Source organism: Cyanistes caeruleus, chromosome 1 (genome assembly GCF_971803275.1).
Source record: "Cyanistes caeruleus chromosome 1, bCyaCae1.hap1.1, whole genome shotgun sequence".
In the NCBI taxonomy this organism is placed as follows: Eukaryota; Metazoa; Chordata; class Aves; order Passeriformes; family Paridae; genus Cyanistes; species Cyanistes caeruleus.
The window spans coordinates 4,970,000-4,997,789 of NC_141701.1; the positions used below are offsets into that span (position 1 = coordinate 4,970,000).

General features: G+C 37.8%; 1 protein-coding gene across 36 annotated transcripts in view; it reads left to right on the forward strand.

Annotated features, from left to right (window-relative positions):
• Positions 1–27,790, forward strand: part of PTK2 (protein tyrosine kinase 2) — a 190,905-nt gene that overhangs the window by 133,157 nt on the left and 29,958 nt on the right. For 14 of the 36 annotated variants that reach the window (XR_015283368.1, XM_086877737.1, XM_086877769.1 and 11 more), the window contains 8 exons: positions 526–556; positions 2,964–3,016; positions 16,355–16,411; positions 18,852–18,949; positions 21,679–21,763; positions 24,503–24,603; positions 25,880–25,995; positions 26,835–26,935. Coding sequence is in view for 35 of the 36 variants with exons in the window: in XM_086877737.1 (XP_086733863.1) it covers positions 526–556; positions 2,964–3,016; positions 16,355–16,411; positions 18,852–18,949; positions 21,679–21,763; positions 24,503–24,603; positions 25,880–25,995; positions 26,835–26,935 (642 nt within the window). In the remaining variant the exon portion in view is untranslated. Of the gene's footprint in view, positions 1–525; positions 557–2,205; positions 2,388–2,751; positions 3,017–11,423; positions 11,508–12,664; positions 12,683–16,354; positions 16,412–17,771; positions 17,793–18,851; positions 18,950–21,678; positions 21,764–24,502; positions 24,604–25,879; positions 25,996–26,834; positions 26,936–27,790 lie in introns of those variants that run through there. The other 22 variants (XM_086877588.1, XM_086877621.1, XM_086877634.1 and 19 more) reach the window with 4 other exon arrangements.

Below are 27,790 nucleotides of genomic sequence, written 5' to 3' on the forward strand. Positions count from 1 at the left end.
CAAGGTTTGAATATAGCGTACAAAAAGCTGACACTCTCTGGCACAAGACATTATTATTGTATAGTCTCAAGTCAGTGTGAAATCAATATGATAATATGTACTTTAATGATTTATTTCAGTTGTCTTACTTGAAAATCCAAGCTGGATTCAATTGTTTTATTTATGTGTTAGCACATAGGACATCTTGGAGATAGAAGAAAAGCATTTCTTACCAGAGAGATGAGATAGTGTCACACCTTCTGCAAGTGATTTATTGGAGTTATTTGTTAAGAATAAAAAAGAGCTTTTATATTCTGTGTACGTTGTTTCCTCAGATGAGAGTTTGCCTAAAGGTCTGTATGAGTGGGTAGAAGGAGTTGTTGATATGCTGCTCTTTATATATGTATGTAACATTCTTTTGAGTCACCTCAGTTTCCCTGAGAGATTGTGATGATTATTGTTTCAGGCATGTCTGTATTTCACTTTGAGAGAGGTTATTTGAAAACTTGCAAAAGCTGTAATCCTGTTTTCTTCTTGTTTACACAGAAGGTGAAAGAGCTTTACCATCAATACCAAAGTAAGTTTTGTGCTTTCTTTTCTTATATATTAAAAAAATGCTTTGAAAAATAGTGATGCTTTAGGAACTTCTTGCATGTGCCCATTTTTATTGTTGCTTTTGGATTCCAGGACAAATAGCTGATGGGGCATAAAAAGCTCACAGTAGTATTAAACTACAAAGATATAAGAAAGAAAATCTTTGCATAATGCATCTATCATATTTGACAATAACAAAAGCAGGATGTTTTGGAAAATACTTGACTGAAGGGTATTTCTTTTGAATCGATGAGTAAATTTAATTATAGAAGTGATGCTGAACAATTTTTGAATTGTGGTTTCAATCTGTGAGTCAGCTGTGGTCATCTTTTTCCTAGTTGTCCCCTTTTTGGATTATGTGAAATACAGAAAACACAATTTTTGCTGCCATCATAAATCTTTCACATCACCTTTTCTTAATAAAACTTCCTTAATGGGGCCAGTTGAAGTTGGGATTTAGGTTCAGTGCAATAAGGAATAGCAGTTATTAATTTAAATATTAATATTGCATAGTAAATATCTCTTTATTGTTATAGATATAGAAAAACTATTCTCCAGTAATAATTGTGGATACCTAGAAAACACCAATCCTGTGTCAGGCAGAGATGGATTTTTTCCCCCTAGTTGGTTTTATGGTGATACTTTTAATAAAGGTGCCCTGACACAAGTTACCTGCATCTAATAATTCTTACAGAATTTGCTAAGATACCTCTCAGCTTTTTTCTTCTTCCCAAACTTTAAGGTAAATAATAAATCTCTGATTTTGCTCTGATTTAGACTATTCCTTATGTTGTTGTAGTTGGTGGTCTCTAATGTAGGCAAGCCTTTAATTCTTCCTGATGATTCTCTGCTCCCCTGGTGTCAGTGGCTGGGTATCCATCCTCTCTGGAGATTGTCATGGTTATTTCATCTCTCCATGGGCAGTTCCTTGTTGTGGCCTCCTAAACTTCAGTCTTTAAAGCAAGACAGTTTTTGGTTGGTTTTTTTTCTTTTCCTTTTTTTTGTAATGTGACTGTTCTCAGTGGCCACACCCAGACCCAGTTCAGTCACACATCTGCAGTGTTCTCCTTGAGCTGTGTCAGGCAGTGCCACCTCTGTCCAGTAGCACGAGGTAACTGCTGAAATACCCGATGACACTGAGTGGTTGATGGTGTTTTACCTCCTCCTTTTTATATTGGGACATGGGCTGTGCCTGCTTTGACCCAGTCACCTCATTCTGTTTTTTCCTTTATTTCTGGAAGGAGTCCAGAACTATTTCTGTTACTTTCTTAACTACTGGATGGAGCATGGAATACCATTTGTTCCTGAATTGGTGATTACACACAGGTTCTGCTGCAGCCCTCACTACCAGGCAGCTTTCTCATGCTGTAGAAAGAGAGAGGTTAAAATTCAGGGATAAAAGTTGAGGCTGGAAGCAGTAAAATCAGTAAATTTAGTATGCTCTCACAGAACAGGAAAAATTCTTTTTACTCAAATAGACATAAATGAGAAACACAGAGAACATTTTAATTACATAATTACATAAAACTTAACACTTTTTTATTTGTCGGGATTTCTGGGGTAAAATAAGGTTTGAAGGCAAAGCTTTTCATTTTTGAGGCAGTTTACCAAAACTAAATTTATACACTTGAGTCTATTTAACAGGGGCACCACATGTGTTCCAAGTCTGGCAACAGAGCTTTTATCAAATACACAAAACTGCCAGCCAGCAGCATCTTGCATCTGGGAAGATTTGCCTTTGCCAGCTGAAATTCCTGATTTCTGAAGGCATGAAGTGCAGTGCTCTCTTGACCATTAAAATTGTGGTTATATATGTAAGTGATGAAAAGTTGAGAGTTTGTTAGAATTTCTGATCCTCATGAATGTTTATATGTAACATAACATACACATAATATATACATAACATAATAAACATTTATATATAAGGAGCAATACATTTGTACATGATAAATATATGCATAACAGTGAACATTTATAAATAACTACATTTAAATGCAATTGGTTTTCTATGTTTGACATGTAAATTAATTCATAATAGTACAGGATAAGTCTTTTTACAGACAGAAGCTCAATTCATACTCCATTTCCCACAGATCATACAGTGTAAGCACAGTCAGGTTACACACATCTTAAAAGCATGCACAGTTTAGGTTTTGTGTTTTCCTTCAAATTCACCAGGTTTCTGTGAATCCTTGTGCTAGTGCAGACCCACTCTCGCTCCCCCAGATGGGATGAAGTGGTAGATTCCTCTCTGGCTTCTCTCCCCCTGCTCATCCTGTGGCTGGGGAGGTGGCTCAGCCCTGCCAATTACAGTAGGTGCCTGTTGGGATGAGTTCCCAGTGTTTGTGAAGAATGTACAGCATTCAGCGCTTCCAACTTCTGTTTTCCAGGCTGGCCAACAATGAGAAGCAAGGAGTGAGGTCTCACACAGTCTCTGTGTCAGGTAAGGCTCATCCAAACCCAGGACCTGAGTTTATTTCTGGAGCTGCAGACATGCAGGCAGCTTTTCCACTCACGGCTGCTCCAGAGCTTCTGACTGCCCCAAACTGGAGCCGCGCTGCCTTCGTAGAGCAGTTTCTAAAGAGAAACTTCTATGCAACAGCCACACCTGTGCAGTTACTTCAAAGCCAGGCTGCTTGTCAGAATTTCCACTTAACTTTGTGATGAAGTAGAATGTTGTCGGCTAGAACTGAAATTACCTGAGTATGTGTTAATTGTGAGGGAGCAGCTTTGAAAAGGGAAAGTAGGCAATTAGATATTAATCATTGCTTTACAGAAAGGAGAAACTTAATAGCTGTTTTTCTGTAGCTGTTTAGATAAAAGCATTTAATTTTTGCTATTGAAAATGACAAGTTAATTGAAGGATGGGTATGTGAGGTAATACATGTTGTTTCTGTTCTTTATAGGCTTTCAATAATGCTCTGAGTTAACACGGAGTTTTTAAAGTTTTTATGCTTCAGAGAGAATATGTTCCTGTTACTGAATCTTAAATAATTTTGAAGAATTGTTTCTTAGTGGTGTCTTAGTAGAAAATGTATTTCTAAATCAGTATACATAGTATTTATTAAGGAGATTTTAATGCAAAAATGTATTTATATTATGATCTGTTCAAATAGGTTTCTGGTACTTGGTCACAAACTTGAGGAACCAATACAATGACTCAGTGGATTTTTCACCCATGTCTTAGAGGGAGGCTTCAGCCCCACATTAACTTTATGTGAGCACTTAGTGGCAAATACTCAAAACCCTAATGTATTTTATACAATGAGGAATGATACATAGACATTTGATTATTTTCCTACTTCTCAGATTCCTTTCCCTATCCACATCTAAAAGATGTTTGAGATTCACTGCTTGGCATAGGAAGTGCAAATAAACACACACTGCAAGAAAATAGGTGAGAGGATCTGAGTTAAAATGAGAATAAAGCTGCAGTGGGGTAATATAGCTGCAGCAGTTACTGTGGCCTCTCAGACTCAAATAGCAGCTCCTCTTCCTTTAGTGCCTGGCAAGCAAGCATGGTAGATCAGGTAGATAAGCATGAAGCATGCTCAGCATGTTCTCTTTTGGTTCTTACCTGTGTGGCTCATTTTAGCTGTTAAAAAATTTGAAATTTCTGAAGTGTGATTAGTGCTGTGCTTTTTAATTATTTCGCTCACTCTCAAATAGGCTAATCTTCAGGAAGAAGAGGCCTCAAATTTTCACTCCTTAAGTTTTTCTGAGAATGCCAATAATACTTTTAATCATGGAAACAATAAGAAATGCTGACTTCATGATCCTTTCTTGCTGTCACTCTGACTTTGCAAATTTAAGTGTCTTCTGCTGAAGTTCTTTGGTGTTTCAGAGCACAAATACTTCTTTTTTAAAGTAGCATTTTGAAATTAGTGTAGGAAGTTAGTTGTAACCCCCAGCTCTGGCACTGAGGTGTCACATGCAGGTGGATGAGGGGAAAATGAGAGCTTTCCTGTAGCACCTGTAGAAGTAGCAGTGCTGGAGGTGAGCTGGTTGTTCAGGTGAATGTCAGGGACACTGAGCTATAAAGCTGGCTCCTGTGAGCAGTGCAGTAAAATTAAACCAGAAGATATCATCCTCATTCTTGCCAATACCAACACCAATTAGGTATTATTCTTGTATTGTAGGAATGTTTTATATCTTTCCACAATAAAATTATTGTGCTTGGTGCTTGTTTTTATACCATGTTACAAACCGCTGGAAATGCTGACATAATGCTGGGATGGTTTAAGCCAATGCATTTAATATTCAGTCTCAAGGGTTTGTTCTTGTAATGACACAGAACACATAAATACTTTTTTTGTTGTGGTGTTATTTGAAATGAGTATGTAATTGTATTAAATTTAAACCAGAGGCAGATTGCTGAGATGAACCCACATGGCAGAAGCTGCTTTTTGTAAGAATCTCTTGAATCCCCAAAGGAATCAGTTTGCTATAAGTGAAGAGACACTTGATGTAGATGTGGAGAAGTGTCACTCCTGGTGATCACATCCATCAGTGCGGGACAAGGGAGGCACCAGCTGTACACGATGCTTAGCTCAGCTCAGTCCCAGGTCAGCAGAGCCTGACAGCAGCCAGGGCAGAGCCAGCTGTGGGGGTGCTGCTGTGGGGTGCAGAACAGGAGCTTTTCTCTGCTGACACTGCAGTGGCTCAGAGCCAAAGGTTTCAGATAAGATGAGCTTTTGTGGCTCAGTGACATCTGTAACTGCTCCACGCCTTTGATGGTTTAAATCATAAATTAACTCTGCTGTTTGATTTCACTGACACTGCTCCCTTTGTTTAAACCTCTCCCGATGCTAAAGATAAATAGCAAAAATCTGGAACAGAGATTTAGCAAAAAAATTAAGAAGTCAGATATGTTAATGGTATTAACACTTATAGTTCGAAAGGGATATTTCACAGTGAGTTCCCCACCAAAAATGGGATAAACCAGCAATATTCAAACCCAGTGTGAAACGTGATTTGGTGCTTTGAAAGTTCAAGTATTTGTCTGAAGCTTTGCAGGTTTAAAAAGGAACCTGTTAATGAAAGACATCTTGTCTTTTTGAAAGACTTATTAACATACCTTGGAATATTTCTGGTCTAGTGAAGTGAAAACATAGTCTTTCCTAAGTGCTCCAATGTTCCAAAGCACACAAAGACAGAAGGTTTGTAAATACTTCTGATATTTTTTTTCTCCTCTAAAAAAAGACCTTTTCAAACTAGTGAGGGATGAAGTTGATTTCAGGAATCCAGAGCAGCAGATTGCTGGATCTGAGAGTCTGTGTGTCACTGAACCAGGTTTCACCTCTTGCTGCTTCTGTTTCTGCTGGTGTTGTCTGCCTTGATTCCTCAAATTCTCTGTTCCTTGCTCTGGACGACTGGACACTGTATTTGTAGCTAAGATGCCTGCCAAATTCCCCTCCTTTTTAAAAGCGTAGCAATTTTATGCCTCAACACATTTATGTAAGATTGTAAACAATTATGAATAAGCTAAATTAAATTAGTTGGATTTTAGATTTCTTTGTTAGTCATCTGATGTTTTAGCTGAAGTTGCTTTGATTCACCAGAAACAGTGAGTGTTTTAGCTAGTAGGTAATAGCAGTTTTTACCTCCTTCTCCCTCTGTATCTGCATTAAAAAAAGAGTTCTTTGTACTTAGACAAGAGTGTACACTCAGGAGATGGTAAAGCTAAATTACTTGCTCTGTGCAAATAGTATATCAAATGTGTAAGAAGCAACACACCAGTTAACTCTAATTTTATTGACTATGTTTCCACTGTTTGGCTTGGAGACACCTTATTAAAATGCTTTGCTGTAGTCTAAAGGAACTTACTTTGGCCAGCAGTTTGTTTTTAAATAGCAAATATTAGCCTTGGTAAGGTGATCTTACATTTCCAGATACATGTATTTCCAAAAAAGTAATAGCTTATTTGGTCAATTATATATTACACAAAGTTTTTCATAAAATGAAATCAATACAGCAGTAGCTGCTTGCTCTCTTTTTACATAAATTCCTTCTGACACAGAGTTCTTTGGTTTCTTCTGTCCCTTTTTTGCTTGTGTAAATATGACTAGGAAGAAGAAATATGCTTTTGCATCCCTTGGCTAGTATCTGTGCCTCCTTTGCCCTGGAGAATTAATGATTTTTTTTAATCCTAGCTCAAATGTTACTTTCCATGCAGTGCCACAGAATATGACATTTCAGGCTCGTGTGTTTCAGTGAGCACTGAACAGGCAGAGTATTGAACAAGTCTTGGCAGTGCTGGGTTAATTGTTGGACTCGATGGTCTTAAGGGTCTTTTTCAACCTGAAGGTTCCTGTGATTTCAAGCAGTCCCTCCTGACATTTGGATATTCAGGTACTGTTGTGAAATGTTGTAAAATGATGTTTTTGTGGGGAGGGAGCTGTGAGTGGGAAGATGACAGGAAGCGAGAGATGAGCTGTCCTGCAGTAGCCAGCACAAGGGATGTGTCTGAGGGGGATTTTAGGATGTCCCACAGGGTCAGTCTTGCTTAAATCAGATGCTGGTTTTGCAGCTTTAGAATGAGCTTATTTGGTGAAGGAAATAAAAAGGTCTCTGAAAATACGGTCCCTGTCTCAGCTGATAAAGCCAAGTGCTTAAAGCACCTGAGTAGCAAACCCCAGGACACAAACCTTTAAGAGGGAAATAAGTATATTAAAAAGAAACTGGTTTGTTATCCTGTTCCTCAGCTTGTGTAGCTGCTGTCAAGAACACAAGTAGCATTTTAAACTCGAAGGGGTGCAGCTCTAAGTGCATCATGAAATGATGGCAGGTGTTCCTAATAGTTCTGGTTGTGCCATTGCCTCTCTGTCCCATGGTTTAGATATATTCAGTAACATGCCCCATGGAGAATCTGATCTCTTGCAGCAAATATCTATTTAGGTGCTGAAGGATTTTAGTATCCTGAAGGACGGGATTCTCAGCAAGTTTCCAGGTTCTGTTTTGAAGTCACAAATTTTTAACATAACACTGTTAGACTTTAATCACTGTGGTTAACTCCTGATCATGGCAGTGAAATGGGAGTTCTTCTCTAAGATGCTGCTTAGGAGTAGATCCTGTTTGAGGGAGCTAGCTGCCAGTTTAGTCATGCCATTCAGCTGAAATTTCAGAATTGGGAAAAAAACCCTGTTTTGAAGGAGGTAAGCCTGATTTAAATGAGAGTTTAACATGAAGGAAAAAACCCTATGGTATAGTTTGTGACTAAAAGAGACTTTCAGGAGGTTTCCTTTAGAGCAGAAGCCAAATGTGAAAACACAACAAACAGGAGAGGAAAAAAATAATAGATCTATTCACCTGATGTCAATGTTACACCACTTCAAAGTGCTCTGAATGAAGGAGATGTTGGCATGTGAAAGGACTTGTCTGGCCTGGGTTGAGGCAAAGCTGTGAGCAGGATGGAAAGACAAACTCAATTTTATTAAAACACTTCTGCTTGCAGAGCACAGTGCAGGCTCTGTGTCATGATTGCTGTACTCCACATGAAGGTCTGCCCTGTGCCCAGGTCTGAAAGAGTTTCTTGTGTAGGACTTGTATTTTGTAGCTCTTTTTGAGTTAGTTGGTGGGGAAAAAGGTGGCCTTTGCTTGAGGTTGAAAAATTGACAGTTTTTTAACATCCATTTTGTCAAGACACTCCAAAAAGGCAAAGCTGAGAAGTGTAAGTGAATTTTTAGATTTTTAGATGAAAAATTGTATGTTGAGCACTTAAGACTGTGTCACAGCTCAGCTGTGTTTTACTCCACAGCTCACCTCTGAAATGAAAAAGAGTCTTGCCATAAATTACAGTTATAAATTCAAATTAAATGATTATTAAGTAATTTGAGGAATATAAAGACTTTGTTAGAGCTTTAGCTCTGCCATATGGTCACAGCACTGGGAGACATTCAAGCTTAAAGTTTACTGCAGATTAATTTTACAAACCTTGAGCAAGTCATTAGTTTCCAGGTTCATGGAGGGAGGGAGTTGCTTCTTAACTCACCCAGCTATTTCACCGATTAATAAGATAATATAGTTGAAAATGACATTAATGCTAATAAATTGCAGTGTTTCAGATTCCCATCACAGTTGAATAGACTGGTGCTGTTATCTTTTCTTATTTTAGCCTAACTGGCTAAAAAGCTTATTTTCATGCATCAAAAGACCAGAATGAATTGTGGTGATAGTGTAAAGAGATGTCTTCCATATCAGTGTCCAGGAAGTTCCTGCATTGATTCCATCAGCCTGTGGTGCTGGTAAAGGAGTTTTTACTCTCCTGTGCTCCTCCTTTGTGAGCCCCTCATTGGATTTGAGCAGACACTTCTGGTGTGCAAGTAGAAACAGTGTGGTAGGACGGGAGAAATATTCCATGCAGGTTTGGGGGTTTGTTGTTTATGTAGAAACATATTTGATGTGCCAACCCTGTAGTGTTCATTTGAGTCCAAAATCTCAAAAATCAATAGATTTATTCCTTCTACAGTTTTTTTTTTCCCAGGGTTTTTGCTCAGACTGGTTCTACAATCAAAGTAGAATGGGATACTGTCAGGTTCAGCCTTCCAGTATTTGCTATCTGCTCATAAAAGGAGCTTCAGTAGTAACTGCCCTGTAAAAAAGGGCAGTAAAAGCCTGCTCTCTTTTTTCCTAACATAGTTATTGCAAAGCAAGTGATTTCTTGTCCTTATTTTTGCCTTCTTAATTATTTTTTCACAATAATTTTATTGAATACTGAGTAGAGAAATTAAATAAATAAAGAAGTTCTGTGCAGCATTCTTGAGCATCAGTGATATCCTGGCTGGAGGCTGCTGTGGAGTGCTGGAAATCCTTCTAGGTTGTTTTAATTTCATTAAGGTATTCTCTAAATTCCTGGGAAAGTTTTAAAAGTTCTATTTTTTAAAATGTAAAATCAACTCATTAGAATCAACTTCCTTTTGTAGCTAGATTTGCAGATGTGGTAGGTTTAAGACAAAGCATCTTCCATTTAGTGTAGCAGGACAGTTGAACAAACTTTAGACAGCAGGTCGTAAAGGCAGAGTTTGAAATGCAAGGGAAGAGTTGGACCATCACATCACAGGGCATCAGGGCATGCACATGAGGAATTAAAAACACCTTTACCTTTGCCATGTACCCTTTACTTGAAATAGGTTTAGTCAGGTTTCAGCAGCTTCTGCCAGCCACCTATCAGTGTGAGGGGGAGCTGCATTTCAGCACTTCAGGCTTAAATTAGCTCTGTAGCCTGAGCAGGCAGGTCAGGAGTTGAAGCATCTCTTCCCTTTTAGCTGGCTTGCATTGCCTGCAGTGACTCTATACCTGTTCTTCTGTTTCAGTACAGAGTGTTGGGTTCCCTCATTCTCATGTCAACACCTATTCAGTAGTCACTTAAACCAGCTGCAGTGTTTTTTCCTTTTCTTTCATTGTATGTGTCTGAATCTTTTTATTAGTGTTACCTGAGGTTTGTGCTAGAATGACAGTGATGAAAATTGTGCCATGTGATATTAGGAAGAGAAGTCCCTTGGGAGTATCAAGGGGGAGAACTCAAGAGTGTTCCCCTTTAAATTGTCTTAAACCAAGACAGGTAGAAATACTGGTACATTGACTTAGTCAAGAATTTTGCCCTCTCCTTGCATCTCTTTTTAGTTTTTAGCATTGAATCTGATGAATGTTCTGTCTTTCTCTCTCATATGTGTATTTTCCCACTAGATTAATGATTTCCTGTTTGCTCAGTCACCCAGCAGGTTTTATGATGATAGTTTTTGTTGATTGTAGAAGTTACTTCTATTAAAATGTAGTTCTCCTTTTCTACACTTCCTGCACTCCTCCCACTACTGACTGGTTCACTGTCCCAGTAGCTGCTGTTGTGGGGCTGGGCTTCTCTTTTAACACCTGCACCCCAAGCCTGTGTAACTCCAGGTGGTTGAAGCTCACTCCTGAGTTTCGGCTGTGAAGAGCTACCAGCAGCAACATGCAGGTTTTTCATGTAACTGGCTTTCTAAACCACTTCTCACATTTCCTTAGAGAGAGGGGAAAAAGGGGAAAGCAGAGAGGAGCAAACAGGTAACAAGAGAAATAAAAGGAGCAGGTATCCTCAGGTGCCGAGTGTCATCTTGTGTCCTTCTTTCTCTGGCTTCTTTGTATTTTTTCCTACTCCAAGATTTCCCTCATCCTGATAAGCACTCCCAATAAGCACTTTGTTAAAAAATGCAGTGGGGTGACTGGGAAAGGGGACAGTGAGGGTGCCATGGGCTGTTCACCCAGAGGTCCTTGCAGATCTGGAATAGCCCTTGGCAAGGCAGGTCTGCACTGGGAATAAGACTCTGGTGGAAGATTTGAGATCATAAAATCTGTCAATGCTGTATTTCAGGAGGTAGGGAAACCACGTTTTCTTTTGCTCTGAGTAACCCTGCCGTGTTAAATACTTCTTTTGTGTTGTTCTAAGGATTCAGAGAGACAATACATAAATGTTTTAAGTCTGGTGACTGCCACTTAAGCTGGAATATAGCTGCCACACAAGTCTGAAAGAACTTAGGTGGCAAACTTGGAAAAGCAGGTTGCACTTCTGGGATAGACAGTGTTATTTGTGTTGTGAATGAATGGTGTACATAGCTGGCATAATTGACTTTTTAATGGTTTCTAGTCTTACTTCTAAAAACTGAATTACTGTAGAAAGGAATTTGAAAGAAAATGCCAAAAATGCTTTAGAGTTTCAGAGACATTCATATTTTCATTTGGGTATACAGAATTGTAATATAAACCTTTACCTTTATGTTCGTTCATTGTAGATGTTCTCTTCAGTCTCTTTTCTTTTATTTCCAAATAATTTGTTTCTGTTTTTTTTTTCTCTTTCCTTTTCTTGCCTCTTTGTAAAGGAGTCAATCACTGTCAGCATAAAGTAAAGAAAGCTAGACGCTTTCTGCCTTTCGTCTTCTGTGCCCATGAGTCGCCGCCCAAGGGTACTGCTCTGCTCTTTGTCTAGGCTGCCTTATTAACCCAACAGCTGAATATACTAACTCAGTTACTGTTTGTAAACTACTTTAGCCTCAGGTAAACAGAGTTCCAAGAATAATTTCATTATGCTTTCCTCCTGTTGAATTGGATTTTCATGCAGCGTCTCCAGCTTGCTGGTCCCCGATTCTATGGGGAATGTGTTTTTTGAGCATCATATGCTAAAAAGACCAACATACTAAATTATTGTATTCATACAGTTATGCAGCCCTTGTCTGCCATCTTTTTTTTGTAAATATATTTTGATTTCATTCTTGGACCCCTGACACGGCATGCTTACGGATGAAACAGAATAGCAACAATAAGCATCTGCTGAGAACACTTTGAATTAGACACGGACTACAGCGATGCTTTTGGATGCATACTGGTCCAGCACTGATCTAGACCAGTTTGGCTTTATTAGGGGTAAGAAGAATTTCCTGTTATCTATAAAAACTGTCTAAAATATTTGCCTTAGCTTGTGCTGTGGGGTTTGGTGTGCAGTAGGGCTGCTGCGGTACACGTTGAATCTGGTGTTTGTTTGAAATCTTCCCTGTAGAGTTGCTCTCTTTGCCATTCGTTCAAATTTCAGCCTTCTACAAGTGCACAATGCTCTGTGTCATTAAAACTTAGATGGTTCTGTTTCTCACTCATGTCTTGGTAATTGCTCAGGAGTGCATTTCTTCTGGACGGGTCAATACCAACTCTGCTTATCCAAAATCCTTAGTGTATGTGCAGAATCAAGTTGAGCCAACTCATCTGGCTGTAGGAGAACTGCTTTAAAGTATTGAATAAACCCAGAAATTGACTTTTCTTACCAATGCATTAAAAAACCTAGTTCCAGATCTAAATTTAATTTGTGTGTACCTTTGTGTTTGAAAGTTATTAACTCTGTTTCATCATAAAAGCTTCTTAGAGCATATCTCTGTCCCTTGGGTTTTAGGTGAGAAGTCTTAAATTCTGCTGCTTTTCTGGTTTCTCTTGAGTCAGGTATATAAGATAACTACAGTCTGAATACTTTTGGATTACTCATGAATTTAATAGTATATTTTCCCCTCCCTCTTCTCTGTCCCTCTCTCTCTCCCCTTCTTTTTTCTCTCTCCTTGCATGCCACCTGGATCTGCAGATGAAATTAGTGGGGACGGTAATATGTTTTCTAGTCTGTGTGTTACTAACGTGCAGTATGCAACTCTTATCTCCATCTGCCACTTAATGCACATTTCAGTAATACATTTTATGCAGCTTTTAGTGTTAAAAAGTGGTCTGTTTTGGGTATTAGCTGATAAATACTGTACTTTACAGGCTGTGCAACTAATGCTCTCTGCTAAACTGGAATTGGAAAAGGAAAAATTCTATTTCAAACGCACAGGGATGTGGTGGTGCATGTGTTTGCAATGAGACTTGTGGCATGATGCAAAGAAGGTTTAGAGGTTTGCAGGTGTCCAGTTTGATTGAAATGGTTACATCCTCATTAATTTGGTCAGTGGGTGAGATCAGCAGGTGTAACACCTGAGAAATGAGTCTACTGAGTAATGCTTTAAAGGCATCAAAGTGCTCCTTGCATTAAAAGAAGCTGTACAAGATAGATTAATGCAGGTTGAATACATGAATATTAACCAGGTTTCAGCTAAACTAATAATTTTAAACACTGATTTTAATGTTTGGGGTTTCTTTTTAAAAACTTTTAAACTTAGTACAAAATATTTAACTTCTGCAGACTTTCAAAGTCTCTTTTTCTCTGAAAAGAAGGTGGGGTTTGGTTTTCTAAAAGAGATTTTTAGCTATTTTCCTAAATGATTCCATCTGATGTTGGGAAAGAATCAAACTGCTGCTACTGATAGTGTATGTAGCTTTATTCTTCTTAGTAGGAGGTACTAAAAGGGCATAAAAGCAATATGCAAAGGAAGGCAATAAGAGGAGATAGAGATCACATCTTGTGACCTTCCTTTCAGTAAAATGTGAAGGGGGTGTATTAACTTTTCATCTCCTTTCCTTTAGATATAAGCTAAAGATAATACAACACAATTTTCTTTCTTTTCTTAAACATCTAAAGGACATTTTTTCTGTTGTAAATTTTAAAATTATATTTCAGATACTACCCCTACGTAGCTTTTTATTGGAACTTAACTTCCTTTATAAATTACAAGCTCTGATAAATGGGAAAAATTATGAAAAAGGGAAGTTCAAACGCAGGCCTAAGGTCATGGATTAGCTATTATGGATTTAATGCCCTGGGATGTTTCTCCCTATGGTTTAATAAATGCATTCAGATTTAGTAAAGCTCAAATTGGCTCATTCACATGTGTGACCAACACTTCCCTTTCCTGAAAGCAAATTGTTCATTTTGCCTTGTCCAGGTGTCATAACAAGTGATAGTGCTGGGTTTAGAAAGTGCAGGAGGGCAGCATGAGAGCCCTGTTATTAATTTTGAGTTTTTCTAGACTTGCCAGGGACATCTGGAATCACTGAATGTGTTCAGCTCTTGAGAGTGCTGTAACACATCTGCCTTTGTGGAGCAGCCTGGAGTGCCCTGCCCAGCTCAGATTTGCTTTAGGAGGCTCCATGTTGGTTCTGAAGTATCTCAGCAGACACAGGTCTAGGAGATTTGGTAACAGTCTCAGTCTATGATTAATACTGGGATCAAGCCCCTCTGTGAGGGAGATCAGTTCTGTTTGTTCCAGACCACTTCGAGCCTATCAGTGTTGATGCCTTGACTGAATTTTCCTCTAATGCCCAGAAACAATGCCAGACATACATAGGAATTATTTTTTATATATATTCCTTTCCAGAGTGTTAAATGTGGAACAAGAAATGTTTGTGTAGTTAATTGCACACATTTAATTTATTTGGATTGATTATGAAGACACTTCTGGTTTCACGATGGTTTCGGGCAATGTATCAAAACCATGTAAAGTGCTCTGTGCTGTTCTAAGAATGCTTTTAGTATGAATTAACTCAATAAATTCAAATAGAGAGATGAACAAGCCCTGCCATTGATCACATTCTGAAAGCACTATTCTGTAAACTAGTGTGCCAAGTGTTCGGGGTCTTTTAAGTCGCACCAGTTTGGTTTCCAAACTTAAAAAATTTTCTCAAGTGCCTTTATAAGATTTTTCATCCAATACATTTTCTAACATAAATAAAGAATTTTCTGGTATTTTCAACAAAATCCTATCACAATATTTGTAGGAAACAGAGTGATTTATCTCCATCGTGTTGGGGATTTTTTTTTAAAGCTTATTTTTTAAATCAAACTGAGGCATATTCTTACAAAAACATTAATTTATAATGTAGGGAAGAAAATAAAATACCAAGAAAGAGATAAGTGCTTCTGGAGTGTTCTGCCTGTTCAGAATTGTGCACTGTCTTTATAATTTATTGCATTTTCATTAGATGACTGTATTTTGCTATGTCCCAAATAGAAATTGCCTAGCAAAATTTAATATTACATTAAATTTTCCAATTCTGCTTTTGCACCACCTGGTGTATTCCTACAGGAGTTCAAAAGAAAAAAAACAGCTTTAATTTTATTTAAGTAGTAAGAAACTAGGATCATAAAATTACTTCCTGAAATGTGTTGAACTTTAAAGGTTATAGTCAACATGCAGTTTCCTGCATAGGAATAGTTGAATATTCAGTTTGCCTGAAAACTGAGCCTCCTGCTTATCTGTGTGTGTAATATTGATGAGCCTTGCTCTGGTTTCAGGGCTGGGTTGAGCTGAGGGACCATCCCATCCTTCTTCCCACTCACAGTGGCTTTGTCCCAGTCCAAGCCATTGCTCTAGAAATGATGCCAGGGAGCTGTAGGAATGTATCCATGTGCTCCAGGGCAGATGGGGGAAAAGGGGGAGGAAATAATGACTTCCAGAGGTTTTCCAGTGTGTGACATCAACCACAAAACTGCACAATGGGTTTGGAAATTATTCCGTTTTGAGAACCTCTCTTTGTGTTTAAAGTTGGTGAGAAGAATTTGACAGCCTTGAAGTAAAAAAATGAACTCACTTTTGTGGACTGGAGGAATAAAAGCCCCTGGAGGAATTGATCCTACGTTTAGGAGGTGACCTGCACACACTGGAAGTTCTTTTGGGCAAGGGAAGGACTTTCTGATATGACTTGACACCATTTAAACCATTTTGAGAACAGATGATGTAAAAGTTGCAAGTTTTAAATAGAGGAAGAAGTGCACTGTTAATTTCCTGAAAATTTTGGGAAGTTGTTTCCAAAACCTGTCCTTGAAATCTTGAGTCTTGCAGCAAAAGTAGTGGTGAACTTCCACTAAAAAAGGAAATTGTAAGAAAAATGGAGAAGAGAGTGTGGCTTAAAAATTTCTTTGTGCTCTAGAAGATTCTGTGGTAAATAACTCACCTGGCCACACTGACAGTAGGGGAAGCTGCCCTGGAAACACCATTGGTGTTCTGCCTGTTTGACATAAAAAATAACAAACTGTTACTCACACTTTATTGGAGGTAAAGCAATTTAACCCATTCATACTTTTTTCTCTTTACTGCAGTGGAATTTGGTGTTAAAAAGATTTTAAATCAACAGTTTAGATAGGTCCCAATTGCAAAACTGGAACTTTTTTTGAATACAAATGAATCTTTTCTTCTTTGTTGAGTGCATCTATGTGATGTAATGCAGATGGCACTGAGGTCATTATCATACCATGAATTATGCATGAGCAAGTTTTAGTCATGCTGTATTACATGTGACCTGGCAATGCTGAACTTGGGGTTTGGGACGTATCAATTGGAGATGTTATTCTGGAGAATTATTTTCATCTGCTTTTCCCGAAACTCTTCAATTCCTCCCTTTGCAGAGACTGATGACTATGCAGAGATTATAGATGAAGAAGACACTTACACAATGCCCTCAAGTAAGTGCCATGGTTAATTTGGGAACTTTCCTATCCAAAAGCTTCCTTGGTGTAGCAGGGACTGAAATATTTCAGCCTTATTTAATAAATGTGCAAAGAACATGTTCTGGTTTCCTGCTATCTGTGATTTCACAGTGAAATTCTCTTTTTTGCCTCAAAATGCAGATTTCTTTTTTTTATTGTGATGCTGAACATAACAAAGATTGGATAAGATCTCTGTGATGAGAGCAAACAATGTGGATTGCTGTCTCTCTGTATCTCACCTTGCTCTGTGACAGACGTGCTGTTCAGCAGTTCCATGAGAGAGGAACACTCAACTGTACCACATGCAATTTTGTTAAAGATGAAAGACTGCAGGAACAAAAATAAAAATTCAAAGTTCTGCTGAGTTTTCATCTTTGAAGTAAAAACAGTGGTGCTGTAGCCACCACAAGGATTTTGTGTTGCAGGCTGTTTGAATTATGATATAATCCTAAACTGTCAAGGCCAGTTCATTTAATGTGAAAGTCCAATATTCTGATTTTTAAAGCTGTATCTGGGAAATTCCAGTTGCATTTGGGCAACCAAGGATTTCTCTGAAAGCAGACAATCCATTGGTGCAGAATGCTGCCAAAAACATCAGGTTTGGTCAGTGTGAAAGGGGAGGATGGTGCTGAGCTGGGGCCACGTTCTGCTGAAGGACCATGAGCTTGCATAGATTTCTGAGCTCACCATGGGGCAGAATGTTTCATGGTCACTTCAGTGTTCACAGCATTATTTCCACAGCTGTGGAAAATCTTTGAAAAGCAAGAATATATGTTTTGCAAAACATATATATATATATATTTGAACATCAGTATTTGAAAAGCAGGAATATATGTTTTCCAGAAATAAACTGAGCATTTTTAATGACTTGTAGTTAAGTCACTACACATTCTATTAACATAATTTCAGCATCAAAACATACTGTGATAAATTATATCCTTTATTATTGTTAACAGATTAACTTTGTGTAATTTATTTCTCCCCCACTCCAAACTTTTTATTTAAATTCTCATGGAAGTAATTACTTCTGGACCTAGCCCTGGATGTGCTGAGCACTTGAATATGGCTTCAGTGCAAAACCCATGAGATGGGCTGTGGAGGGAAATTCATTAAGTGATTTGCTGGATTGAAGGGGTCTCAAGTGTTCAGCTCCCAAAAGACTGAGTCAGTAAAGATCACAAGTACAGGCCTGTGACTTCTGCTAATGTAAACTTTAAATTGCATCATATATTTCTTCTTTTTTTTTTTCTTTAATGTTGAAAAATGTTTGTCCTGTTTTGATTTTAAGAAGCTCTATCTAAGTAAGCATTTGATTTTTCTCTTAATTGCACTGCAGAAAGCTATGGAATAGATGAAGGTAACAGGAGACCCTTTACCCCCCATCCCTGTATGCTTGCAGTTTGGAATGATGTGGAATTTTTAAGCTTACTATTCACTTTCATTTAATAAACATTATTTATTTATAGTTAAACCAGTTAGCTTTGGGATTTTAAAGAGGAAAATGCAGTACTTAAAAGAGATTAAAAAGGCATTTATCACCTTGTTAGCCAGCTCTAGATCACATTACTTCTGTAGTGTTAATGATGTTAAAGTCAAGGTTATGAAGTTCTAAGCTGGTTGCTTATATTTTTTTCTCTGAATAATACAAGTAGAGGTGAAAACATATACTGTGCATGCTTTTCTGCTATTCCTGAAGTATTTTTCCATGTCTGCTGGAAATTAAATTGCAAATGAAATCATTCAATTGCAATTGATTAAATGTTTTGCTCAAGTGCTGAGCCATTTTTATCGGTAATATTCTCAGCCTATTAAACTGTGACGTTAACAAAATTGCATAAGGCCACCAAACATCTCAATTTTACTTCAGTTACACACTGGCAGAGGTGTAGTGCACTCAAAATTTTGCTCTTTCATTTTGTCTTTATTTGCCATGTTTTTGTTCCTGTATTTTTTTCTTGCAGTTACCTCTTTAAAAGTTCTCCAGGCTTTTTTGATGGTTCCAAAATCTAAAATAGCACATGGTGGAGTCCTCTTAAACAGCCAAAGGGATGTGTGCTGAGGCCGTGTTTAACATCATTGGTGTTGCCTTAAACTGTTTGTGTGCTTTGTCTTTCAACAGCTGTAATTAAAAAGAATTTAATTATGTTTAGTGCACTGAAATAAGTGCATTGTAGTTAATTTAATAATGTAGATATCACAGTTCTTCTCCCGTTGCTTTGGTTCAAACTTTAAAGAAGTTTGAGAGGTCTCCACTGTGTGTGTGCAGCATCTCTATAGGTTGGTGTGCAGCAAATGTTAATCTTAGCTATTCATATGTGAGACATTTGAGTGACTTACTTTGAGTTTTGTGTCTTGTGGATTATTTCCTTGCCCTTCAGCAGAAACTTAATATTTCAAGTGCGTTATATTCTTGTAGCCAGAGATTATGAAATTCAAAGGGAGAGGATTGAGCTGGGGCGCTGCATTGGGGAAGGACAGTTTGGAGATGTGCACCAAGGAGTCTACATGAGCCCGGTAAGCCTCACTTCTCAAACAAAAATTAACTGTAAAACTTTTCTAGGTAAAAAAAAATAAGAATATTCCTTTGAGGTCTTAGTCTGAGTCTTCCAGAACAAATAAAAATTCGGTCCAGTGACAATCTCACTGTCTCTCTCACAACAAAGCCTAATAAAATTCCTATGTTTTCCTGAAATAAAATACAAAATACTTGGACACTGATCCAGTAAAATCCAATGCACAAGAGTCACTTCAGTGAAACCAGGGAGGTTGGCAGGACTTGTGTAATTTAGGATGGTGCTTATGAGTTTTTCTTGAAAGACTTAAGAATTCTGTTTAAATAAATCAAAAATTTTGTGTAAAATAGCAAGAGAAAGCTGGAAAAAACAGTCCATTTCAGTAAATTTCAGGTTTATAATAAAAACAAATATTGCATATTAGAAGAAATTGTTGGAATTTTTGATAGATTATACAAGAATTCATGCGGACATTAATCTAGTTCTAACTTCAGAAACAGCTGGGCTGGGTCCTGGGCTTGGTAGGTTAATAATCTTCAATGCAATATTTAAGTAAATAAGGATAAATGTTCTGTTTCATACAGGTTTGAAGTCTGGTCTGATACCCTTATTTAGAAAGCACAACTGATACACTTTGCATTGAGAAAGATTCTTATTTTTCATTTAATTATGCCCAAGTTAACAGGAGTACCATGGAGTAATGGTTCACTCATTTGGGGCATGGTGGATAAATCTAGAGCTCTGCAAAACTAATTAAAGACGCTTTTCTTATGGACTGTTGTTTTGAAAATGTTGGCTGTCTCCAGTTTTTTTGTGAATTGCAAAATGGATTTTACTCAGGCATCCTTTGTTGAGATTTTTACATCACCTGTTGATTTATTTTATTAATAAGAATTTACTGCTTTTAAGACAGTGGGGTATGTGAAGGTGAACAAGATCAGTGATGTCATTAAATTTTCACGTTCTGATAACAGAATGTAATTTACACTCTGAGAAGAAATCTTAAAATCAGTGTAAGAGTAGTTCTAATAACATGGTAGTGTACTCTTTTATAAATGTTCAGCTTGAGTGTAGAAATATAGAGGATATTCCTTGCCTTTTGTTCTGCTAGCTCAAAGCTGAATCTCAAAAATTCCATTTATCCCTGTTCATTGCACTTGTAAATTCTGGTTCTAGTGGCTGTGCAGCATCCACCTCTCCCAGGTATTCCTGAAGGGTCACAGCCAGGCTCTAAGTGTAGGGTACTGAATGGAAAAATAGGTTTATAGATACAGGATCCCATTGCTCATCTCTAAGCAAGCTCAGTAAGATTGTCTTTAAAGGCTGATGAACTGTGGAATTAATCCCAAAGTGTCATTTAAAATACCATTTCCTGCTCAATACAGAAAATGCATCCGGTCTGATATATTCTCATTGGTTTGTGTCCTTATCCAAAACCAAAAGATGAACAAAACCCTAGTATCAGGCCTTTTCCAACATTTATTCTTCAAAATCTATTTGCTGGTTGCAGAATCAAAAGGCTCTTCTTTTGATGTTCGTGTTGGTTAAAGGATATTTCAAAAACTTGATGTGTAACACTGGGAGAGGGATGAGTCTGGCAGGCATCCAGAGGTGCCATCCCCAGGCTGATTGTTCAGTCCTGGTTTCATAAGGGAATAAAACCATGATTTACCATCATTTTTTTTTTTTAATTAGTTTATGGGCATTTGATGTGTGAGAAAAGGATGAGATCAGTATTTTCATGCAAAGTCAACTTGAAGATCTCTTTTGTGACCAACTTTGAAAATAAGACACTCGAGCCTGCAAAATATAAATACTATTCTAATTCCGATATTTTTTGTCTGTAAATAGATTTAAAATAGACCAAGAGTGAGTAGAGATGGAGCATAACTCTGAATCTTCATCTCCCACTGATCTTTAAAATGGGATGAGAATATTCATCAGTGCTATAGCATTTTGAGGAAAGGTTCATGTGTAAACTGCCCATTAAACAATGGCCAATTCCCAGTTTCCCACTTGGAAGGAGGACATACAGGTCCTTGAACAAGCCCATTCCCAATGTAGAAGCTTGGTTTTAAAACACTTCAGCTGCTCTCAACCCATCAAGAACTTCTCATTTTTGGGTGTTCAGAGGATGAGAAATCAGATGGGAAAGACCATTTGATTTTAAATACATGTGGTTCTGTTGAACCTGGTTTTAAAGCCTTGATCTGGCTGATTGTGAAGATAATATATAAAAATATTTGTTTTACTTTCCTTTGTAGTCTGAGTTCACAATTACAGCTAGTCTTTCCTCTGAAAGAGCCACAAAGTCCTTAATCTGGCTTTCTGGGTTGCTTGCTTATATAAGCCAGGTGTGGTTTTTAGGCACATCTCTTTTTTCTCTCTGTTTTTGTTAAATATTGTCAAGAGTTTACCTTCCTCAATAGCACGCAAAGTTCACAGTACTATCCAGGTAAACTAACCATCCTTTATCATAATTTTTCCACAATATAACATGGTTTAAAACAGATTAAATATTTCCAAGACACATTAGATGTAAAGTGCAAGGTGTTTTGATTATAATGGTATTTTAACACTGAAGCTTTTTACATGTAATTTCGCAGCTAAAGGTATTTTATTTAATAGTAATTTTTTCCAAAGTATTTTTGCCAGAATTTTAAGGGCCAGCTTTTGATGGGCTGTTTTTGGTGGGTTGTATTTCAGTTATTTCTCTATAATATTTTTCAGGAAAATCCAGCTATGGCTGTTGCAATCAAAACATGTAAAAACTGCACTTCAGACAGTGTTAGAGAAAAATTCTTACAAGAAGCCTGTGAGTATTAAGCAACTTCTTTTGGGAACACTTCTGTAACTGCTCCTTGCAAAGACTGTGGCCACCTGTGCCAGAAGCTTCCTACAGTGATGCAAATATTTTATTAATATATAGCTTGATGTTTTCCCCTCCTAAAACGTGCTGGGGGAGTGCTTTACATCCTTGCATTGCCTATGTATATGATTGGATGTGGGTTCTTTGATTTTCCAAACTGAATGGTGATATCTGACTCCTCTAGGGCTTTAGAACCAATTTTGGAACATTAGATCTGATCCTCCATTTCCTTCTTTTTCCTTAATGAATTAAAAAACACATCACTTTCTCCAGTTTATTGCTTTGGAAGGTCAGGTAGTTGTCCTTGCTAGAAATGTGTCTAAGAGAGATCTGCTTTGAAAATTCAGAATTAAAATCTATGCTAGAATGGGCTATTTTTCTAAATAAGTTGCATTCCCTAAGTAGCACATTTTTTGTGTGGACGAAGGCTTTTTGTTGGGGTGAATAGGAACAGAAACCTTTTAAAGAATATTAAAGTTATTGATTCCTCCATTGTTTGGTTCTGCAAGCAAAGTAAGATATGGCACTTAGGCCTTAATTTTTACCTATTATCCCCTGCTATTGTATACCTCTAAATGTAAAGTAAAAGTATTGTATTTTTATCAGTAAAGTAATTGGTTATGGTCAGATGTTACAGTATTTTTTATTCATTATTCCTTTTTCAAGGAGTTTTTCAATGCATTCAGAAGACCTGTGTTAATAGCTAATGGATTCTTATTTTTGAATGTCATATTTTTTGTAAATTACTGTAATTTTTTCCATTGCATTTCTATCTGTTGGAACAGTAAATACCATTGTTTACACTAACAACTCAGCAGTCACAAGGTAGGGTGCTGTTTCCTGGCAATGTAGAAAATAATTGCTCATTGAATGCTCCTTATTATGCTTCAAGTTGGACAGATTAGGAAATGCTGCTGTAATCTACACATAAATAGTACTTTTCAATTTTGATTTAATAGTTTTGCCATTTCTTCTTCCTCTTTTTCATTCTAATTTCCATCTGTTGCCTTTATCTTGTGTTCGGATTGCAAATTCACTCAGAGCAGTTGCTTTAGTTACTTCACTGAATTAATACATTTATTTCCTGATATTTTAATATTAGGAATATTAAGATATTTTCAATGCTGAAAAGATTTAACAGCTGTTATTGCCTGTAAAATATTTCACCATGTTATTTGTTCCCTTTTATTAATGTTTTAAGCTATGCCAATGATAGGGATGTTTGCTTTATTGCATCTTTCCCTGTACTATTAATATTAATATTTTAAAGAATATATTAAGTTTGCCCATAAAGTTTATTTTCAGGGAGATATGTTATGAAGCTATTATAACTTTTGGTCTTTACAAATACAATTGTCCAAGGATTTTTTGGGAGTTGCTGTGAATCCGTGTGCAGAAGTCAAATTCAGAGTGCATCAGAATAGAAATCCAGAAACACCTGATTTTAGATTGTGGTTAGTGTAAAACAGAAGAAAATGGGTTTTATTCTTGCCTAACTTCAGACAGACTGAAGCAGACTTTGCAGTTTGGTAATTCCCATGTATTTCTGCTGACACCACAAACTGTGAGTGTAGAGGAGATGCTGCTGGAGGCTAAATGAAGGATGTTTGTCAAGGATATCCAAAGGGCATTTTTGCCATACCTGTGTTGGAAGAGATCCTGCTCCTCTGTGCTGAGACCCCACTGGCAGAGCTGCATCCAGGTCTGGGATCCCCAGCACAGGAAGGACATGGAGCTGTTGGAGTGAGACCAGTGCAGGCCAAAGAGATGCTCCAAGGACTTGAACATCTCTGCCCTAGAGCCAGGCTGGGAGAGTTGAGGTTGTTTGACCAGCAGAAGGGAAGACCTTGGAGCACCTTCCAGTGCCTAAAGGATGCCTACAGGAAAGATGGGCAGTCAGGGAAGGCAGGGATAGGACCAAGGGTGATAGATTTACTGGAAAGAGAGGGCAGGTTAAATTGGAGTTTAGGTTAAATTCTTTCATGAGGGTGGTGAGGCCCTGGCACAGGTTGCCCAGAGAACATGTGGCTGCCCCATCCCTGGAGGTGTTCAAGACCAGGATGAATGGAGCTGGGGGCCAGCAAGCTGGAAGGTGTCTGCCCAAGGCAGGGGGATTGGAACTGGTTGGTCTTGGTGGTCCCTTCCAACCCAAACCATTCTGTGATTCATATGTCATGCTGCATAAAACATACTGTGACTGCAGTGCCAGGACTGAAATTAACTCCATGGAAAACAAAATCATGTAATGATTAAATAAGACTTTTGTCTATGTTGTAATCTGTCAAACATGTTTGTTCCAGTAATTGAATTATACAGACTGTTTTTTCCTACCTCCTCTTCCAGTAGAAAGGCACAGATAACTGGTTGTGCACTGGTTTGACAGGTTATTTTATTAACTTAGATTATGTTCATAACCAGATCCAGAGCTAAGAGGCAGAGCTTGACCTGACTGGTACCTTCCACAGCAGTTCGCATTTTTGTGAGTGGAGAACAGCACAGGTCAAGCAGTCAGTGTTTCCACCTGCCCTGGGCACATGGAATGACCAGACATTACTGCTTGCAATAGTTGTCTAAAGTCCTGTGATTGACTTCCCTGCTCAGGGGCTAAATACTTCCCCAACAGCTTTCTTATTAATTGTAAAAAAGATTTTATGTAACACACTGAATTCTTTGATTTCCTTTTAGTAACAATGCGTCAGTTTGATCACCCTCACATTGTGAAGCTCATCGGGGTTATTACAGAAAACCCAGTCTGGATAATCATGGAGCTCTGTACGCTTGGAGAGGTATGAGAAATCCACATGCAGCTCTGGTCTCCTCTCTTCCAGCTCACAGAAAAGTCTGAAGAAACACTTGACAATATTAACAATTGCTATCAGGCATGATATCATACTCCTTTGCAGAGTTATGGACTCAGAAACAGGAGTGGCAGCTTTTGACCTTCTCCTCCACCGGGAGAACTGCATCACCTCATTCCAGAGTGATTTAGTCAGAGTTTTCAGAGCATTCAATTGCAGTTCCAGAGTGAGAGCATGACCTCTGTCAGGATGATGATAATGTGATAATGAGTTAAACAGCATTTGCAAACATACCTTCCAGAAGTGAAACTGTACATCTTTTATTCTTCCTGAGTAATCCTGCATTTTTCCTTAAAACACTGACTTTGTTACGTTGCTGCTTTTGTTTTTTCCTGTAGAGTATCTGCAGCAGAGGCCCTAGATAAGATGATTTCCCTCATTATTTGCTTTTTGGATGAATGCTTTAAAGAAAACTAGATCTCGCTAAACTCGATTAGTTTCCTTTGAGCCACGTTTCTGAAAATGTGAGGTGCAGTGTTATTTCATACGTTTTATGATTGCCATTGCAATTATCAAACTGCAGTACATTTTCCAAAAAAGTAGGAGGGATGGATAGAAAAACCTGTATTGCAAAAGTAATTTTCTGTCAGTAGATTTCCTTTCCAGTGCCCAAATCACTTTTCAAAGTCTTGTTTTGATGTATAAGGACACTCTAGTGCCACCTTCCAGTAGGTCCTGCATGCCTTCTGCTGGGAATAGAGCTGACTATAAATATTCTGCACTGGTATTGGCCACTCTGAGCTAAATACATGTGTATTAGCACATGTAGGTTAAAATTAATCATTAAAATTAATGCTTCTAAAACAAAACTGATCAATCTGTGTTCGGGTTGGCCAGGTCCTATTCAGTTCTGAAGTAATTTAGGCCATAAATGGAGGCTGCACTCAAGGATAGAAAAAACCAAGAAGTCCAGGAGTGCTTCACTCTGGGTCAGCAACAGCAGATGCTTTTCAAAAGGGGACTGGAAGAAATGCCCAAAATTACAGTAATTTTTTTAGTTTAACAGTTTTCACGTACAAAAACTGCTTGAATTCTAATGCAGTCACAGTTCTTCATCAGAAGTGATTTTCTTTTCCTCATCCAGTCTTTAAGGCAAGGAGGTCATGCCCATTGATACTCATGTGAACTTCACAATTATGCCTTTTTCAGCTTTTTTATTTTTTGTCCTAATTTCTTTCTCTTTTCTCCTCTTTGGTGCAAAAAGCTGAGGTCGTTTTTGCAAGTAAGGAAGTACAGCTTGGACCTGGCCTCTCTGATACTCTATGCTTACCAGCTTAGCACAGCTCTTGCCTACTTAGAGAGCAAAAGATTTGTACATAGGTAAGATTGCATACATATTTATCTGTACCTGTCTGTTTTAATATATCACTGCTTAAAATTTCAGGGAGTGCCATTTTTGCAGAGGTTTCCAGTAAAATTACACCCTTTTCAAGGGTGACACCTGCTGGTTCACTCCTGGATTGACTTGGAGCTGGTGCCAGATTTCAATCGGAATCATTTTCAGTTGTTGCTTTGTGGTTACAGTATTTTTTTCAAGCTGTGAGTCAACTGTAATCATTCAAATATAGAAAAGCAAAACAAGGGCAGATGGCTTCTTAACTATAGAGGAAGGGAAATAAAATATTTATAAAATACAAGTACTTGCTTAACCAGAAAATGAACCTAAACTGCCTTCACGGTGTGTTTTGAATTTTGTTCCCTTGAATGTGAACATGAGTTTCTAGGGAGAACAGACTGGTGGCTTCAGCCTCTTACTGTGTGCAACTAAGAGTTCAGAAAACTCCAGTTACTAAGTACAATTAATTTTGAACTTAAGGAATTCACTTGTGTTTAAATACTCTCCTATCCAATTCTGTATATGTGTTGTGATAATGTATATGCAAACTCTTGCATGTAAAGTAATAGCTGTGCATAAATATGTAGATATTTATATTGAAACATCCTAAATAACAATTGGAGAGAAAAGGAGGCTCAGAGGGGATATTGTTGTTCTGTACAATGAGAACTTGAGCTCCTTACTAGGAAACCTCATACAGGACTTCAATCTTAAGCCATTTCCTTACCTTTGGCAGAGCAGGAGGTAAATTTTCTTCAGGGGGTGATGCTTCACCACTTAATGTTTTAAAGTTACTAGAAATACTGTTTCTTCTGTTTGGCAGGGATATTGCTGCTAGAAATGTGCTGGTATCTACCACTGACTGTGTGAAATTGGGTGACTTTGGTTTATCCCGATACATGGAAGACAGTACTTACTACAAAGGTGAGGTGAACTCTGGATCTTTCTTGCAGGCCAAGGAGAACACAGTTCCTTCTCACTTTATTGAGGAATTTACCAGATTTTCTTGGTCTAGCTGGTGCATTTGTATAAAAAGGAAAGTTATTCAACAATTTAATAAAGGCAGTAAATTCCTATGCGTGCATGATTGCAGGGTGTGCATTAACGTGCAAAAAGCAAATTCACATGTGGGTACAGATGAATGCTGCATACTTCAGATACCATTGGACTAGGGAGATTCAATACAAAACTGCCTTTGAAGCTGCATTTTGCCCCATTTTGGATGGAATACTGAGCTTTGGTGTCTCCAGCAGCTGAGAGATATCCTGCAGTGCCTGATGGGAGATGCAGCAGGAAAATAAAGATTGCATGTTGGGTACCAAACACTAGCGTTGCAAAGCTGGTGTATATTGTTAAACCATGAGTGCCTACGTCTCATTTTTAATATTTTTCTGGTTTCATATATTTTAAATTGTCCATTATCTGTCCCCTTACACTGTTGTGTTTCCTCATTTCATTTTCTTTATCATCTATGACTTTGCTGAGCTACATTTTATCATTTTAATTGTTAAGAGGGGAAATAATTTTGCCATGATTGTTTCTTGGTGTGTTTTGGGGTTTGTTATTATGGTCTTTAAGGGAGGTTATGGGGATTATTATGATTATTTTGGGTTTCGTTGGTTCATTTCTCCATTTCATGTAAAGCCAAACAGCCTTATATATCAATATTTGAATTACTTCACTGGAGATTTGTTTTGCCTATGAATTATTTCACTGGGAACAGAATGTTTTTGAGCTCTGTAGCAGGGGGATAACAGCCTGGCCTTTCTTGCCTTTCCT